The sequence below is a fragment of the Rhinolophus hipposideros genome, assembly GCF_964194185.1.
Source record: "Rhinolophus hipposideros genome assembly, chromosome: 8".
NCBI classification, from domain to species: domain Eukaryota; kingdom Metazoa; phylum Chordata; class Mammalia; order Chiroptera; family Rhinolophidae; genus Rhinolophus; species Rhinolophus hipposideros.
The window spans coordinates 74,135,252-74,152,368 of NC_138054.1; the positions used below are offsets into that span (position 1 = coordinate 74,135,252).

General features: G+C 51.8%; 1 protein-coding gene across 2 annotated transcripts; it reads left to right on the forward strand.

Moving 5' to 3' along the window:
- Positions 1 to 298: 298 nt before the first annotated feature.
- On the forward strand, positions 299 to 16,184 carry PEF1 (penta-EF-hand domain containing 1). 2 transcript variants are annotated; one of them, XM_081055086.1, is made up of 5 exons: positions 299 to 423; positions 8,407 to 8,710; positions 12,726 to 12,881; positions 13,375 to 13,518; positions 15,173 to 16,184. In XM_081055086.1, the coding sequence occupies exons 1-5, from the start codon at positions 400 to 402 to the stop codon at positions 15,400 to 15,402; spliced, it is 858 nt and encodes a 285-aa protein (XP_080911212.1). In that variant the 5' UTR covers positions 299 to 399; the 3' UTR covers positions 15,403 to 16,184. The 2 variants fall into 2 exon arrangements, with proteins under 2 accessions (XP_080911212.1, XP_080911213.1); XM_081055087.1 differs by lacking the exon at positions 13,375 to 13,518.
- Positions 16,185 to 17,117: the final 933 nt, after the last annotated feature.

The window sequence follows — 17,117 nt, forward strand, 5'->3', positions numbered from 1 at the left end:
CACGGGAAACTTGGAGTGACGGCAGCAACTACGTCACCATCATGCCATCCCATTTGCCAGGTTACAACATGGCCACGGCTGCAACGCCGCACCCAAGCTTCTCACTGACTACCCGGGCCTGACAGCCCTGGTGCCTGCTCTATCGCAGGAAAGGGAGGAACAGCCACGCCAGCACAGCAAACAAAATCTCCGGAAGCCGCCACCCCAGCCTTAGCTCCTCCCGCCTCTCCCCGAGGCATCTGACTACCGCCCTACACGTCACTTCCGTCGACCCATGAGCCCACGATTGACAGTCTCGGCCATCCAATCACAAGAGAGCCCGTCCCCAGGCCCTGTGGTGGGGGGTGGTGGTGGTTTGAGACCGGGAAGCCCTCGCCAGCGTGTGACGTCAGAGTCGCCATGGCCAGCTATCCGTTCGGGCAGGTGAGTGTGTGAGGGGCGGGCGAATCCAGCAGGGGTGTCTGAAAGTCCAGTCGTGGAACCCCGGCTTTGCTTTCTCCCCGCTTTCTCTGTGTCCTTCTCACGCTGAGGTCTTGCGCGGGAGCGAAGGGAAAAGAGATGGTCGGTCGCTCCCTTCTCACGTCACGCAGGACTGCACGTCGGGGAGGTCGCGTCGCGGCCCCTTTGACGTGGGGCACGTGAGGATTTGGGGATCTTGGACCCCCCCAGCCTCAGGCTGGCTCTCGCGGGGGCCCCGGGAGAGGTCATCAGCGCCACCGGGACGGTTAGAGCACTGGTCCGTCCGTGTCCCTTGGGGCGTCAGAGAAAAATACACCTGTGACGTGCGGCGTCCGAATGGTCAGGAGAAGCTGGGGCCTGAGCAGGCTCCACCGGTGAGCTCGTTTGGCGCGTGCCTTAGTGCAACGCGTCCGTTTCACACCGCGGGAAAACGAAACCCGGAGCAGACAGAGCCGACTCGGAAGTCCGCGGGCGGTGAAGGGGCGGCGGGCCCGACCTGTCAGCAAACGCACGTGGCTTCCCCGCCTGCTCGCCCCCCGACCCAGCCGAGAACACCACAGCGCGGTGGTTCTGTGGCCCGAGCCCTCTGTGACAGGTGACAGAAGGACAGGGGGTTAGGTACAGCCTGCAGTCGGGACCGCGCATGCCGTGGCTCCTTCGCCTAAGTAGGTGTGAGCCTCCCGCACCAGGTAGTTTGCCGTCCGAGCTGAAGTTCCCTCCTCTGTATGTAACATGGGGCCACACAATGGGGTCGACGTCGTGGGGCTGCTGGGAAGAGCGCAGTGACGCGTGGAAGCCACTTGGTACTCACTCCGAAGGGTGTAACGGGACTTACCTTGTAGCGTGTTGAGGTTCACTAGGTCCCTAGAAGGTCAGTGCTGAAAGGGCCTTCCCCATAGTCCCTTCGTTTTAAAGGGAGGAAACGGCCCAGAGAAGGCTCCCGAGGTCCCCAAGATCACACGACTTGAGGAGTTTTTGTGCACAGTATTTGGACCTTCGTTATCTCAGTCGTGCAGGCCTGTAGGTCCGATAGCGGGGGGCGGTACCCCCAACTTATGGCTGAGGAACGAGCCCCAAAAGGGTACGTGGCTTGCCCGAGGTCACACATAGCAAGTGAGGGGACGAGGACAGAGCTAGAACTTAGAACTCGTGTCACTGCACACGTAGTAGAGGTAGGAAAGAAAGGCCAGCACTGGCTGGAGTTAGGAAGTACGACCTGGCAGTGCTGCCCGAGCTCCACTCCATTTCCTCAGCCTTGTGATATGTTAACAGGCGTTGCTAACAAAGGTGGATTCTGTGGTTAAATAAGTTTGGGGAATACGCTGTTAAATGCAGCTGAGTAAGTTTGTTTATCACAGGGTGTCTCAGAATTCTTAATTTGTTAATACATTATAAATATACCAGAGAGGGATAGAATATGCAGTGTTTCGAAAACTTACTTAACCGTGGAACCGCTGCCCACCCCCCCCCCACCCCGAACACACACTTTTTTGTCTGTTTTTTAAATATCCGGTCCCCTTTGGGTGACACTGGTGTTCCTGAGAACACAGGTTGGGGAACCATTGCCATCGTGCATTATTTCTCAGTGGATGATCTGCATCCGGGCTTGTTAAAAAAAGGACACTTTGGGGTTCCACCTGAGACCTGTTCTGCACCTGGAAAGGGCCCAGGCATCTACATTTTAATACGCTTTTGGAGGTAATTTGTATGCGTCCTACAACCAGTGGCATATAAATTAAGAGCCTGAACTTCCAGGTTAGACAAAATGGGACTAAAATCCTAATTCTGCTACTTAATAGTTATCTGCGCTTGGACAAATCATCTAAGGGCTCTGCGCCTCAGTTTCCTACTTGTAAAAGGAGGAATGATACCTCATAAGGCTGAAGTGAGGACAAAATATGGTAAAGCCGATAGGGAATTGGACATGTTACTAATACATAGTGTGTGCCAGTGCATGGTGCCATAGCTCTTCCTGCTCTGATTGCTGTTGTCATGCCATGCTGTCTGGGCTTATGCTCAGTGAACTATTGTAAAGGAGCACAAAAGAAAAATGTCTGGAATAGAACAAATGCTTTTGTTCCCCCATCATGCCTTTGTCCACCTGTCCAGATCCTGGTCCATGGTGTCCCAAGAAAGGAAATGGGTTGTTACACAGCACCAAGGGCTTCTTAGGGCCACTTCCCCTCCCAGCTAGTATGTAGCCCTGGAGGATTCCATCCTATTTTTAGGAATCAAAACTGTAATTTTCCACTGTCTCCGGCCCCAGGGTCCTCAAGCATGAATTGGGTGTTGGAGTAATAACACACAAGCACCCTTTGGTCCTGTGGGGGAGCCAGCCTGATGGGTTTCAGCGCTTAAGAGCTTGGTCTCTGAGGCCAGAGAAATTTGGCTTCAATTCCCTGCTTTGCCATTTCCTTGCAGAAATTTGTTGGGAAAGTCTGAGGCTCAGTTTCCCCTTCTTTAACATGGGGTCGTAAGAGTGCCTACCTCAAGAGTTAAGATTCAGTGTGAAGATTAAATGAAATAATCCATATAAAGTGCTTGATCTGGTGTTTTGGCATGTAGTAAATACGCCAAGTGGAAGAGTGATACAGATATACAAATTGTAAAGTCAGGGTGATAAGTATTAAAGGGGAGTAAGTATAAGGTCCTAGGACAGCATGGGAGAGATGCCTAACAGCCTCAGGGAGGAAGCCTTCTTAAAGGAGGTGACATTTAAGCCCCAAATTCAATCTCCAGTAGGAGTTAGCTGGATGAAGAAAGGAATGGTATTCCAGTAGAGGGAATAGTATGCACAAAGGCCAGAAAGCAAGGGAGAGAGACCAGTATTTCGGAGGAATGAATTTAAGAAGATCTGTCCAGTCGCTGTGAAGAGGGGGAAAGGAGTAAGAAATGATCCGAGACGGGTAAGCAAGGATCAGATGCCATTTTGGGGGAGTGTGAACTTTATCCTGAGTAGTGGGGGAGCCACTGAAGAGTGTTCTCTCATTTGTGCTTTGGAGCTGTTGCCATGGGGCACTGTGAGAATGGGTTTAGATTGGGAGGGAAGGTCCAGGAGATTGCTGGCTACGTGGGTCTGCAACTCAGGAGAGATGAAGCTGGAGGGGAAGAGGGCACATTTGGAGTGTCAGCACAGACGTGGTAATTGAAATCTTGGGCTAGCTGTTGGCTCACGCTTTATTGGCTGCAGGTTTCTGGTCTTTATTTTCGGAGGCTCTGCTGGTGAATGTCCAAACTGCTCCTTGTCTTGTGATTGTTTAACCACTTAGAATGGGCTCTAACGTTCTCCAACGGGCACTTGAGGAGGAGCTCCAGAGCACAGGCTTGTCTTAGCAGTGCAGCCTGTTCTCTTCCCCATCAACCTTGGACCCCTCCGAGCTTCCCAAGGGTCTTGGAGGTAGAAGAGTGAGCTTTCAGAGCCTAAAGAAAATATAGGATTTTCTGAGTGGATTATTTGGGATGGGGTGAGCTCCCTACCACTTGCAGGAATGCAAACAGAGATTCCAGTATTGACTGAGAGGTTGGACTGTAGGATCCTTGGGATCTCTTACAATACTGTGTGGCTCTCAAATTTGGGTCTAGGTCCCGGAGTGAAAAAAGAAGATTCTTCTGCGTTTCTCTGATTTCTGAGCTTGAAGCCTCCAAGAGAGCACCTAATCCAGCCCTCCCCCTTCTATCCCTTCCACTGTAGAAATCTATCATATTTGACAGATACCTTTAGGACAGCCCCTGGCACTGGCATGTGATAGACGCCCACTTATTTACTGAGTGAACACACAGAAGAGGGCAGCGGAGTGGAGTCATGCAGACCTGATTTGAATCCCATCTCACCCGTTCCATCTGCGTCAGCATGGGCACAGTATTAAACTTTTTGCATCTTAATTTCTCATCTGTAAAATGGGGATAATAGCATTTACCTCATAGGACTGAGGATCATCGAGAACCAATTTAACTGGAAGTGTCTAGCAGAACCTCAACAAAATGTTAATTGCCCCCTCGCCCACTCAGATATTTCTGTGATGCTTTGGAAACCATGGTTACTGAAGTCTTCTTGCATTTTTTTTTTCCTTTCATGCTCTTGTATTTATCAGCCTGAAATGCTCTTGGAAAATCTCTGAAAATGGTTGGCAGCATGGAGTAGTATAAAAGAACCTGGAGGCTGGAACCCTGGGTTTAACTTCTGATTCAGACCTTTCCTAACAACTCAGGGACCCTGGAAACTACCTTTCCCAGCCTGGATGCTGCCTCAGTAGGTGATTCCACTTGCTTCATCTTCTTGTGCAAGCAAGAAACCTGAGTCATTCTAAACATGCCTTTCCTCACTTCCCCCTCCATCTCTTCCCTAACCTAATTAGTTGCCAAGTCATGTCGAGTCTATCTCTGAAATAGCTTCAGAATCCACCCCGTACTCTCCATTCCCAAGTCTGCTATCTGGTTCAAGCCCCGCCTGCCCAGTGACTGGTTTTCTGCCTCCCCCGCTAGCTCATCCTCCACACCGAAGCTGGTTAATTCTCTAGACAAGGCTCTGATCGTGTCCCTCCCTATTGGAAACCCTTCTGTGGTGCACATAAGGCCCAAACTCTTTAGCGTAGTATTTATTTGTTCAAGGATTTGTGGAGGTTTGCAGGTTGCCAGGCCCTGTGCTGGACTCTGGGGGGGCCATGATGAATGAGGCCCAGTGTCTGTCCCTGGGGAGGAGATCACAGATGGACAGAAACTGCTCCAAGACCCCAGTATCTCTCCAGCTAACTGAAATACAGCAGGAGAGGTGCTTGGACGAGTGTTTTCTGTTAGAGGATTGTTGCCTTTCTGAGTTCACACTTGTTCTTGCCCCTGACCCCTGCTTTTCAGCCCATTGCCTGACCGCGCTGTGCTCGCTCATAGGTCTGTGCCTTTGTCTCTCTTCTCCCTTCTCTTTGGAATGTCCTCTGCCTTCCTTCTGGAGAAGGTCTGTGCTTCCTTCAATGCCAGCGTCAGTATTACTCCTGCCTCCTCCAGGAAGCCTTCCTTGACCCACTTCATGACTTTATTCATTTTATCGCTCATTTATCATTCAACAAACAGAACAAATCCCTCTGCCCATGCCTCCTTGATAGCATTGAAGTAGATTTTTCTGATTGCGCTGATCAGAGTGTATCATTATCTAACGGCTCCCCAGAGATAGGCCCTATTTAGTTTTGTGCCCCTACACGTAGCCCAGAGCCTACCACAATATTGTTGCTTGGTAAATGCTTGCAGAATGAAGTCTTTCTAACTGTTGTGCACCTCAGTTTCTTCATCTGAAAATAGGCCTACTGATACCTTCCTTTTTTCTGTTAGAGGATTGTTGGCAGGATTCTGTATTTGTGTATACGTGAGAGTGCTTCGTGAGCTGTCCACATGAGGGTTTTTATGCAGGGCGGACAGGAAAGGGTTCAGTTGCTCCCTAGAATGTGATAGCACTAAGGTCAGAAGAGCTGCCTGGCAGCGCCTGCTTTGTTGGCCTGGGGCATTTCCCCAGGGGAAGGGCTGTGCCTTCGGTGCTCAAGGCCAGCGACAGTTTATGGCTTAGTTCCCAGGCTTATTGTGGAGCAGCTACTTCCTGGCTTGGTGTCCCGTCTGTTCTTTGGGTGTGCCCAGACTACAGAGTCCCCACCCCCTGTTCTGTCCTGCACTGGAATCCTGTGCCCTGTTGCTTAAGGAAAGAAGGCTGTTGCCAAAGGCAGTGGGAGTCATTGGGCTTGAGTGTGGGGGAGGAGTGACCTAGCTCTACCCCTGCCTCCGACTCTGTGACCAGAGTAAGTCCCTTTCCCTCTGCTGCCTCAGTTTCCCCATCTGTAAGCCGAAGGGGTTAAGTTAGGTGACTGGCCTCCTGGGCACCTATCCCATCACCCTCTCCAATTCCCTTGGGACTCTTTTTCACCCTCCCCGATTTCACCCTCTCTCCTTTGTGATCTCATGGTATGTGGCTTATGCGTCCATTTTACGCTGTGTTGTTAGATGTTACAGAGAACGTTTCCATACCTATCCTGTTAACTGAGCTCTGTCAGAATGTTTCGCTCTCCTTTATGTTCCCCCACCCCGAGCTTACCTGGCCCAGGGCTTTGCTGTAATGATTAATGTAACAATAACAATTGCAGCTATGATTTATTGATCACTTGCTTTATGCCAGGCACTGTTGTAAGAGCGTTCTTGCCTTGTATTAATGGTGTTCAAACTGTCTTTTGAGTCAGTGAGGGTTCTGCCGAACTCCCTCACCATCTAGCAAGGGAGGGAGGGGCCCGCATGGTTCAACTCTGGAACCCCCACCTTGCTTCAGCCAGAGCAACTTTCTTTTATCAGTTTTTAGAATTTTATCAAAAGATTCTTTCGCTAAAAATTAAGCCAACTGAATTTGCTGCATTTATTTCTTATAATCTACCGAACAATTCAGTGAGGAAGAGATTATTATGTTCTACTTGTGAGGAAACAGGCCCAGAGAGATTAAGCCACCAGCCTCGTCATGAGCTCTGCTGGTGAGAGCAGCGTTTGGAATTGAGATTGGCCTGTGAGTTCACTGCCTGTGAGGAGTCTTGCTACAAGCCGTGGCGGCTTCCGGAGCAGAAGCTCTCCCATCATGCTGAGCGGGCAAGGTGGAAGGGCCTGCTTCCCTCCCTCAAGAAGCCTCCCTTTCTTCGGCAAGCAGAGCCTCAGTAGATGAAGTGTAAATCTGGCCTTAGCCTTGAAGGTAACTGTCCCAGAAGCTACCAAACACAATAAAAAGAGGAAGTCCAGGCTCTCAATGGCTAGGCCATTGGGGTATCTTGCAAGCTGATCTAGAACATTTCTAGATGGGACCATCCTCACAATGCTCAGAACTGGGCCCAGCTGCTCTTTCTGTGCCTTGATCTCAGGCTGTCTGCAGATACGATGGGGGCTACGCTCTCTCTGCCAGGCCTTTTGCTGGCCATATAAGGAGATGGAGCTGAACACTGAGTTCAAGGATCCCTGGCTGGAGGTGTAGGGACGCGGACAGGAGACGGAAAGCTCCCCTGTATCCTCTGAGGTACAACCAGCCTGAGCTCCGCAGTCACACAGCCCCGCCGCACAGTCTGGATATGCGTTTCCTGTTCCGTAGAAAGGTGCTATTATTAATAGTTCACGTGCATTGAGTGCTGACTCTGTGCCAGGGTCTGTGTCAAAATGCTTCATGTGACTGATCCATTCCATCCACATACCCACCTGGGAGGTTAGTGGGCACTGTTACTATTCCCATTCCAGAGCGTAGGATATCGAGGCCTAGAGAGGGTAAGTCCTCAGGCCAATTAGAGGGTGGCAGAACCTGAACTTGAACGGGTCCTTTTGACTCTTAACCATTGTACTATCTGCCTTGAGAATAGGGTCTTGCCTGCCTGTCTCACGTAGCCATGAGTGAGGACGAGGAGATGTTTTTGCATCGTGAGCTAGAGTAGAGTAAGGAAGACGTGTGAAGGATGAATCCATGCTATAGACACATCATTCGTGACTGAAGAATGTCAGGGGCGTGTGGCGGGGGTCGCTTTTGCACATGGACTTCTGTGGATGGAGATGAGGGTACCACAGGGTGAGGATTTGGAATTCTGTTTGATTCATTTGTCAACTTGTTCATACAATAAATATTTACCGAGCATCCATTTTACACTGGGGGCTGGGGATAAAGTGGCAAACCCGACAGGATCCCAGCCCTTGTCGAGCCCTCTGGGTGTGCAGGGAAGGGGAGCCAGGAGGGTAGGATTTCAGCCGACTGCAGGTCATTGGTGTGACCTTGGGCAGGTTGAATCTCCTCTAGAAGCCTCAGATACCCTGTCTGAATAATGGGGTCATAATTCCAGCCCTGCCTATAAGATCATTTGAAAGAATGGCAGTGGCAGTGCCTTATAACTGTCAAGTGCCATACTGTGGCTAGTTTCTGGCCTTATCCGTCTCACCGATAACTTGCTTTTCTTGCAGGGCTGCCCAGGAGCTGGAGGACAAGCACCCGGAGCCCCTCCGGGTAGCTACTACCCTGGTGGAGGGCAGTATGGCAGCGGGGGACCCCCTGGTGGTAGTTATGGAGGAGGCCCTGCCCCTGGAGGGCCTTATGGACCACCGGCTGGTGGAGGGCCATATGGGCACCCCAGCCCTGGGGGGCTCCCCTCTGGAGCTCCGGGAGGACCCTATGGTGGTGCAGCCCCAGGGGGCCCCTATGGTCAGCCACCTCCAAATTCCTACGGTGCCCAGCATCCTGGGCCTTACGGACAGGAACCTCCTCCAGGTGAGTCGGGATCTTGGGCTCCGGGTTCCTCTGACCTTGCTCTGAGTTATCCAGGGCCCTGTGGACATGCAGACAGCCTGTCTCTGGCACCTTAGCCTCTGGCTTCCAGCTTCAGCTTGCGTCAGCAGAACGAGAGTCTGTTAGTTAGCTTTGCTATGGTAACAATAACTCCAGAGTCTCTGGCTTACAACAACAAACATTTATTTCTGCTGCTTGCTCACACTTACTTTCTCTTGCTTACATGTCAGCAGCTGTGGGTTTGGCTGCTGAGGTTCTGCTCCACATGTCTTTTCTTTCCAGGATCCAGGCTGGAGGAGCAGCCTTTGTTTGGGATATGCTGTTCTTGTGGCAGACAAAAAAGAGCAGGAGAGCTAGCAGGAATGCATGGTGCCTCTTAAAGCTGCTTTCAAGGACTTTATATCTCTTCTACTCATGTTCTGTTGGCCAAACCACATTCCCTGGTCAAGCCTGACATCAATAGGATGGAAATGGATATTCCTTTCAGGGAGGGGCTCTGCAAGCCACCAAGCAATGGAGAAGATGTATAATGCTCTTATATGAAGGGGGGTGGGGCCAGGGCGTAGAGATCAGTAAATAATCAGAGACAGTAATAAAGTCTAGCATAGGGAGAAGCCCCATTTCTGTGTAAGGGAGACTGACCAATATATGTAGAAAGGCAAAATAGTGTAGTTGTTGAAAGCTTGGGCTTTTGAGATCAGATGCTTACTGACCTGACCCAATTACTTCACCTCTTTAGGCCTCAGTGTCCACATCTATAAAATGGGTGAATGTCTACCTCATAGGACTGTTAAGGATTAAATGAGAAGGTGCAGGTAAACATGGGCACATGCAAGGGCTTAATATTCTGTGAGAGGACTCGTCCTGGGGCATTAGGAGGTATTAGCAAAGAGGTATTCAGCATTTCATATGCTAACAGATGTGGCAAGGGCCTTACCGCTGAGAGATGCTGAGGCAGGCAGGAGAGTTAGGGGGTGAGATGGGGAAGGATAAAGAGCAGAGATACTAAAGGTGAGGTACTGGAAAATATGGGGGGCCGGGAGGGGGCTTGGTGATTCAGTGGAGGCAGAGAACCTTGGGTGGGGGCTCAGTAAAACTTTCTGAGTGGTCTCAGGGGGTCAGGGACTGTGAGTGCCCAGTCCCCTGCTTCCTCCCAACTCATCCAGTCAGCCATTTCACAGTATGCGGGTTCCAGGGGACCGGGCCAGCAGCACGGAAACACTTGGGTGCACCTGAAGACCTCCAGGGAATGGCACTGCTGGAAAGCTGTAGTGTCTTAGTGTACATACATCCCAGGCAGGAGGCCCTGAGAGAGATGGCAAACCTTGGCGGTTCTAAACACCGTGAGCCGTAGGATTTAGCTTGTCAGAGTCCAGGGCTTCTGGCCGTTTGCTTTCAGCTCAGCAGCTGCATGGTGGATTGCCTCATCCTTTTCACATCTTGTTTCTGAGCCTACATGAGGTCATTGCAGGGAAAGGAGCCCCTGGCTGTGCGGCTTATCCCTCCAGGGCCTGAGAGGAGAGACAATCTCTGGGGCTACTGAGGACATATGCGCCTCCGGCCCTTAGCTGCCCACCCTCTGCAGCCTCCTCTCGCCTGACTACCACTGGCTCCGCTCCAGGGCAGCTCAGGGCGCTCTGGAGCAGTGCCCCTTAAAGCAGGACCCATGTCACCTGCATTGGTCATCTGGGAGGCTCCGCCTGAATCCAGGATCTAAGGTTTGAGCACCACTGCTCTGCAAGACAGGTTTGACCAGTAAAGGTGCCCCACTACCCACAGGTAAGATCCTAAAGGCACTTGAGACCCGAAGGGCCTTTCCAGCCTCCTCACCTGCCATCGCCCCTCCCGTCAACCAAAGAGCCCTTGCAGTCGTCTGAACACACCCTGTGCCTCTGCCACATGCTTTTTCTTCGCTCTGCCACAGCTCTTTGTCATCTTTTCAGACCCAGTTTAAATATCCCTCTGTGGAAATGGGACTGCACACATTCCATGCCCTTTGCCAAAACTTTCTTTTGCTGTTATTTCATGTAATCATCACAGCCACCCTGGGCAGTAGGTCCATTTTAGAAACAGGAGAATCAGTACTCAGAAAATTAAACAGTTTGTTTAAAGTCGCACAACGTATCAGAGCTCTTCGCTTCCAGAGCCTGAGCTCTCCCATGCAGCCTGCAGCCTCCAGGGACCGCATGTTACAGAGACTCCCCTGGGGACCGTGGCCCTCTGCCATGGCAAAGCTGCTGTTTTCGGAAAGGAGGTGGGGTCTGCCTGGATTTCCCATCCAAGGAGGCCAGAGTAGTCCCTCAGTCAGGCAAACCCCTGGCCTCCTGGGCAATGGTTTCTGTGCTGCCAACTGCCTGTGTGAAGGAGCCCTTTCGGTGGCAGTTAAGTCAGGTTTGGCAATACTGTATAACTGACTTTTTCCTAAACTAGACAGTTTCCTGTGCTTTTCCACTTCCATCTCCCACCCCTCCCCTTGTCCCCCAGCTCACCCTGTATGTCTTTCCAAGTGGATGATTCTACTGACATACGCACAAAGCTACATACATACTCGTGACAGACGCACAAAGCTATTTGAACCATGACAACAGCACTAATCACAGCCGTTATGTGGTGCTTAGATTGTGCCAGGTGCTGATTTAAGGGTTTTCATATATCTTCACAATAACCTTATGAAATAGATGCTATTGTGTCCTCATTTTACAGATAAGATAACCAATACACAGAGAACTTAAATAACTCGGGAAGCAAAATGGGGGAGCTGAGACTTGAACTGAGGCTAACTCGAGCGTGAATTGAGCACCTTCCCTTTCTGTGTCTGGCTCTGTGCTAGCCCCTGGGGATTCAGGGATGAGTTAGGCTGGGATCCAGCCCATAAGTTGCTCCAAGTCTAACCTGGAAGGTGGTAGAAAAAAAGCGTGTACACAGTGGAGTGAGCAGGGCCATAAAAGAGAAGTAGAAAGGAGTGGAAGGAGGCCTGTCCAGGGACAGAAGAAGAGGAAGGCTCTTTGGAAGGAAGAGCATTTCATTTGGGTCTTGAAGAATGGATAGGAAATGGATGCAAAGAGATGAGGGAGAAGGGGCTGGAGGCAGAGAGAACAGGGTGAGTAAAGGCTGTGTGGTGGGACTGCGCGGGTGTGGCTAAGAGCGAGTGGAATGTTTCATCTGGGCTGGACCAGAGGTGTGAGGGCACAGTGGGAATAAAGTGGGAGAGGCAGGAGAGACAGGAATGGACCCCATTGTTGCGGGGGCAGGGGGGGCCTGGAATGCTGTTTTCAGGATGCTGGGCTTTACTTTGTAGGCAGTGGGAGCCTTTGAAGAGTTTTGAGTTGAATTGGGGGAAATTGGTGAGAATAGAGTTTAATTTTACAAAAGTTACTCGGCAGCGGGTGAAGGGTGCTGGAGAGGAGCTGTAAGGATGACGTGCCTGGGCTTTTCGATTTGTTACAACAGTCCCGGGCAGAAGCGTCTGAACCAGCACAGGCGCGGGAGGAGCAGAGAGGAGGAGGAGATACCTGTGTGGGAACTGACAGAACTGGGCAGCTCTCTGCCCGTGTGGGATGAGGGGGAGGCAAAGATGTCCTTAGGGAGATTTGGCGATAGGGGTGCAGCTGCACATCGCGGAGGTGAGGGGGAAGGAAGAGAGGGGGAGCTCCGTGGCACCCGCACTCTGGCAGCTCCCAATAGAGTGTGTCCCCTCTCCACTGGGCCAGGGCATCAGACCTGCTTCCCACCCAGAGAGCTCCCTGCTGCTGGGTCTCTCAAATACTTGTCTCTGGGCTGTGCGTGTTAGGTGCTCAGCAAGCATTTTTGTGTCGTCAATCTGTGGGGAAGAGGTCATCTCTTTTGAGAGAATTCTTGGTGGGGAGTGGATTTGTGAGGCTTTGTGGGTAGGCAGAGCCAGGAGTCAGGGAGGCACTGAGACCAGCCTTCCCCAGCATTTCTGTGGGTGAGCCTTGAGACCAGCCTCTGACTTCCCCGGTTTGCACCCCCGCCGCAGGTGGCGTCCCTCCTAACGTGGACCCTGAGGCTTACTCCTGGTTCCAGTCTGTGGACTGCGATCACAGTGGCTACATCTCCATCAAGGAGCTGAAGCAGGCTCTGGTCAACTCCAACTGGTCCTCATTCAATGATGAGACGTGCCTCATGATGATAAGTGAGTATGGCCCTTCCTCGTGGGCTCAGGCTAGGGCAGAACCACCTGAGGTGACAGTAGGTGGATGGGCAGCCGTGCTAAGGAGAAATCTTTTGGCCAGGGAGGAATTCAGGCAGGAAACTGGGTTCAAGATGAGCTCCCTTGGGCTGAGAGCTCTTTCCCTTATGTCTTTTTTCAAGTGCTGAGTCATAGGCTAACTCAGTTTCCCATCCTGCAGAATGGGACTCCATGCTCTGGTAGGAGATGACAGGGATGGGGTCAGCTGCCAAGCCTGCCAAGAAAATGCAATTCTGGCAGGGGTGGGGCTGAGGGTAGCCAGGGGTGGGGGCTGGTGTGGCACTTGATGAGGATATGGAGTGGCATCTGGACCTCAGGCTTGTGCTTCTGTGGAGTCTCCTGTTCCAGCCTGGGGAGAAGCGTTGCCTCAGTGGGACCCGAGGAGCCTGGGCCCTCAGTCTTGAAGCCGTCCTTCCCTCCTTTCCCTCCCCACAAGACATGTTTGACAAGACCAAGTCAGGCCGCATTGATGTCTACGGTTTCTCAGCCCTGTGGAAATTCATCCAGCAGTGGAAGAACCTCTTCCAGCAATATGACCGGGACCACTCGGGATCCATTAGCTACACAGAGCTGCAGCAAGGTGAGGGCCACGGTGGGACTCAGTACACAGGCAGAGCTAGACTTTCCTCTCTACTCCCTACCATAGCGCAAGGGCTTTTCTCAACTAATGCTGCCCTCAACGCAGGCCCCCTCCGCACCCCGTCTGTGACCTGGCTGGGGCATTGAGCCAAGATCCAGGGCAAGGAACACCTACATCCAGGATCAGGGCTGGACTCCTGGCAGGGCTAGGTGGGACAGGCCCAGCCAGGGGCCTGGGAGGTGGAAACTCAGCCGCCCAGGGCACTTGGAGACCAATTTGTGTGGCTTGCCTGGCTCTTGCTCTCATTTCTAGTGTGCAGCCGCTGTAGAGGGCTCAGAAAGATGGTTTCTGTTGCTAGCTCTGCTAGAAGGCAGTTCCTTCCCACTTCTGGGACCCAGACCACTTTAAAAGCTGCAGTTGGGAAGATGCAGTTGAGGCCACAATTCCAGGTCTGGTTCCAATTTTGACCAGAGGTTGGGTGGTTAGTACGAGGGTGATGAGAATCTGACAAGGAGCTTTGCCACCCGGGTTGGAGAAAGGGCTCCTCAGAGAACGCAGCTCCTTGCCCTGGCCATGGATTTCAGTCAGACGAGGGAGCTCTGTGGATGGAGGTGAGCTCACCATGTCCGCACCCTGGTTGAACGGAAAGGAGATGGCCTGTACTGATCACCTATTCTTTTGTGGGGTCCTGTCATGGATATTGGTAAGGTGGATATTATCACAGCAAAAGTAATATTGACTGAATGAATGCTTGCTATGTGCCAGGCACTGTAATAAGTACTTTTAATCTGTTTCAGTATTCATTCTCCCCATGATAGGTACTGTTTATCATTCCCCACCCTTAGATGAGGGTTCCTTACGATGGCCCTTTTACAGATGAGAAAAATGAGGCTTAGTACAGGTAACCTGCCCAAGGGCCACATGGCAGAAGGGGAGCTGAGAGTCTAGCCTGAGCTGGTAGAGTCTGTAGACAGGAAGGAAGGAAGCCTCCCAGGGAAGGACGGGCAGAGCATGCTGGCTATGACCTTGGAACTGCCCAGTAGCCTTGCCTGGGGAGATGTCAATGATTTTATTATTTTTAACAAATAATACTTACTGAGTGCTCATTCTGTGCCAGGCACTGTACCAAGTGCTTTTACGTGGTTTCCTTTCATCCTTACTGGAACCTACGAGATAAGTATGATCCCCATTTAGAGATGATAAGACAGAAGATGAGCAAGGCGACGCAACTTGCCGAGGAGCTGTCTTGAGTTCAGAGCGGGCCCCGGCCCCGTCACCCTTTGCTGTGCTGCCTCTGCTACTGCCCTGGGCAGGGTGGTCCCAGGGGGCTCAGGCTTCCTTCTGTAATGCAGACTACTCAGAGATGCACACACATACCCTGGTGTCATTCTGGGTCCCCCACGGGTCCCTGACTGAACAGACAGTAATGGCGATTGGGAGAAAGAGGGATGGGGCCTTCCAGCTAAGGGGAGCACCCACACAGAGCCCCTGCTGTGCTCCTGCCATCTTGGACAGACCCTTAGGCTTTCTGTCCTCTTTCTGCTCCGGCGCCGATCCCCTCATCGTCCCTTGAAGTGCTGTGCTCCGTGGAGCTGGTCGGTGGCAGTGCTTACGACGGGGTTTTGTGTCTCCTCTGTGTGCCCCTCCTCTGCAGCTCTGTCCCAAATGGGCTACAACCTGAGCCCCCAGTTTACCCAGCTCCTGGTCTCCCGCTACTGCCCACGCTCTGCCAATCCTGCCATGCAGCTCGACCGTTTCATCCAGGTGTGCACGCAGCTGCAGCTGCTGACCGAGGCCTTCCGGGAGAAAGACACAGCTGTGCAGGGCAGCGTCCGGCTCAGCTTCGAAGACTTCGTCACCATGACAGCTTCTCGGATGCTATGACCCATCCCGTCTGTAGAGAGTGGCATGTACCAAGGGACCTTTCCTGACTCCTTATAGTGGGAGAAGCATGTGGGCCTCTCCTTTTCCTGCCCCTCCTAGAAAAACATTCTCTTTTGCCTGATGTAACACTGTTCCCTAAGAGGGCTAGGAGTCCTGTGCCACAGCCACCAACTAGTGGGGTCCTGGGCCAAGGCCACACAGGTAGGGGCCTGACCTAGGAGAGGATGAAGTGGCACAGCCTTGCAGCAGGAGCAGGAGATGCCAGTCATTGCAATGGAGTTAGTGTTTAGCCGGCTGGGCTCCAGCCTCTAGCTTTCCCTTCTGTGCCCTGACGCCAGTGTTGTGTTCATTGGCCCCTTACCATTGGTACCTGTGTTCCCTCACCCATGCTCTCCCGTCAGATTAACCCAGTTTTTCCAAAGTGGAATCTGACCAAGGAAGAGAGATATGCCCAGGCGACCAGTGGCTTGGATACCACCAGCCCCACCCATCTGTATGTGTTAATTTCTGGCTGCCTGGGGACTGTCCCAGCTCTGGGAGCTTGGACAATCTGCTCTCTGGGCATCTTGGGTCAGGCTACTGCCCTCTGCAGCTCAGACCCCTCACTTGCCCACCACTCTCTGCGTCCCCAGGCTTCAGTCCCCAGGGGACAGTTGTACAGTTGTCACCTCCCACTGCCAATGCTTTTTTTTTTTTTAATTTGTTTTGTTTTTTTTTTCATTTGGGGCCAAAAGTTCAGTGAAACTGTAAGCTTCAATAAAAGGATAAAACGCTGTTCCACATTTTCCATCACACCATCCCAGCTACAGGTTTATATGCTCATCCATTCAGCCACTCCTTTATGCTTTCATTCAGCGAATGTTTACGTACATACTATATACCATGGTGTGCAGAAAGAAGCAGCTCAGGGCGTGGGCTATGCGAGGCTGCTCTCATTTGCCAGGGTCACGTTGAAGGGTATGGACCTGGGGTCAACTCAAGAAGCGACTGTGTTTTATAACAGTTTTAGGGCTGGCATTTGGGGCTAGAAGCAGCCAGCCCAAACTGTTTATGGCATGGCCTTTCTATTATCTCAAGCCTTAGTTTTATCTTCCAAACTGCATTTACTGTCCTAACTTTTCCTCATGTTTGTTAAGCCCAGACATTTGTACTTGCCTGCTGGGTCTTCAGATCAGCATGGTGACGGTCTACACTAACTATCTATAGTGAGCTGACAAAATTTCAATCAAAAGCCAAGATACTAGACATTCTGGTTTGCCTGGGGGACCTTATCATAGGTAATGGTGTGATAATCCTTTTGCTTTTGGGGGTGAAGATAAGGACTCCGGGCCCTCAGCAGGGCGCCCCTCCCTGCCATGGGTGGTTGGGAAAAGAAGCTCTGGCTGTTTGGCAGCTCAGTGAGGCCCAGCAGGTATGTCGGGCTCAGCCAGTTCAGCCCCAATCTCTGTAGTATTAGAGTCCTAGAGTTAGATGGAATCCAGTTCCCAGAGGCCAGCCCCCATCCAGAGCTAGAATTCCCTCCATGCCCACTGTGAGTCCAGCCTCTGCTTTCCAGTCTCCAGTGACAAAGAACTCAGTGCCTTTCCACACAGCCCATTTCCTCCTTGCCTCCTAGAAACTTTTCCCTGATATGGATTCCAAATCCTGCTACCTTGAAACCACCACCCATCGGCTATGGTTTTCTCTCGTGGGCCGCCCAGGACACACATCGCCCC

Bases quoted from the DNA above. Each gene is read 5' to 3' on its own strand.
- PEF1 (XM_081055086.1), top strand. From the start codon at position 400: ATGGCCAGCTATCCGTTCGGGCAG. The intron at 424-8,406 runs GTGAGTGTGTGA...CTTTTCTTGCAG, and splicing joins CCAGCTATCCGTTCGGGCAG to GGCTGCCCAGGAGCTGGAGG. The intron at 8,711-12,725 runs GTGAGTCGGGAT...CCCCCGCCGCAG, and splicing joins CGGACAGGAACCTCCTCCAG to GTGGCGTCCCTCCTAACGTG.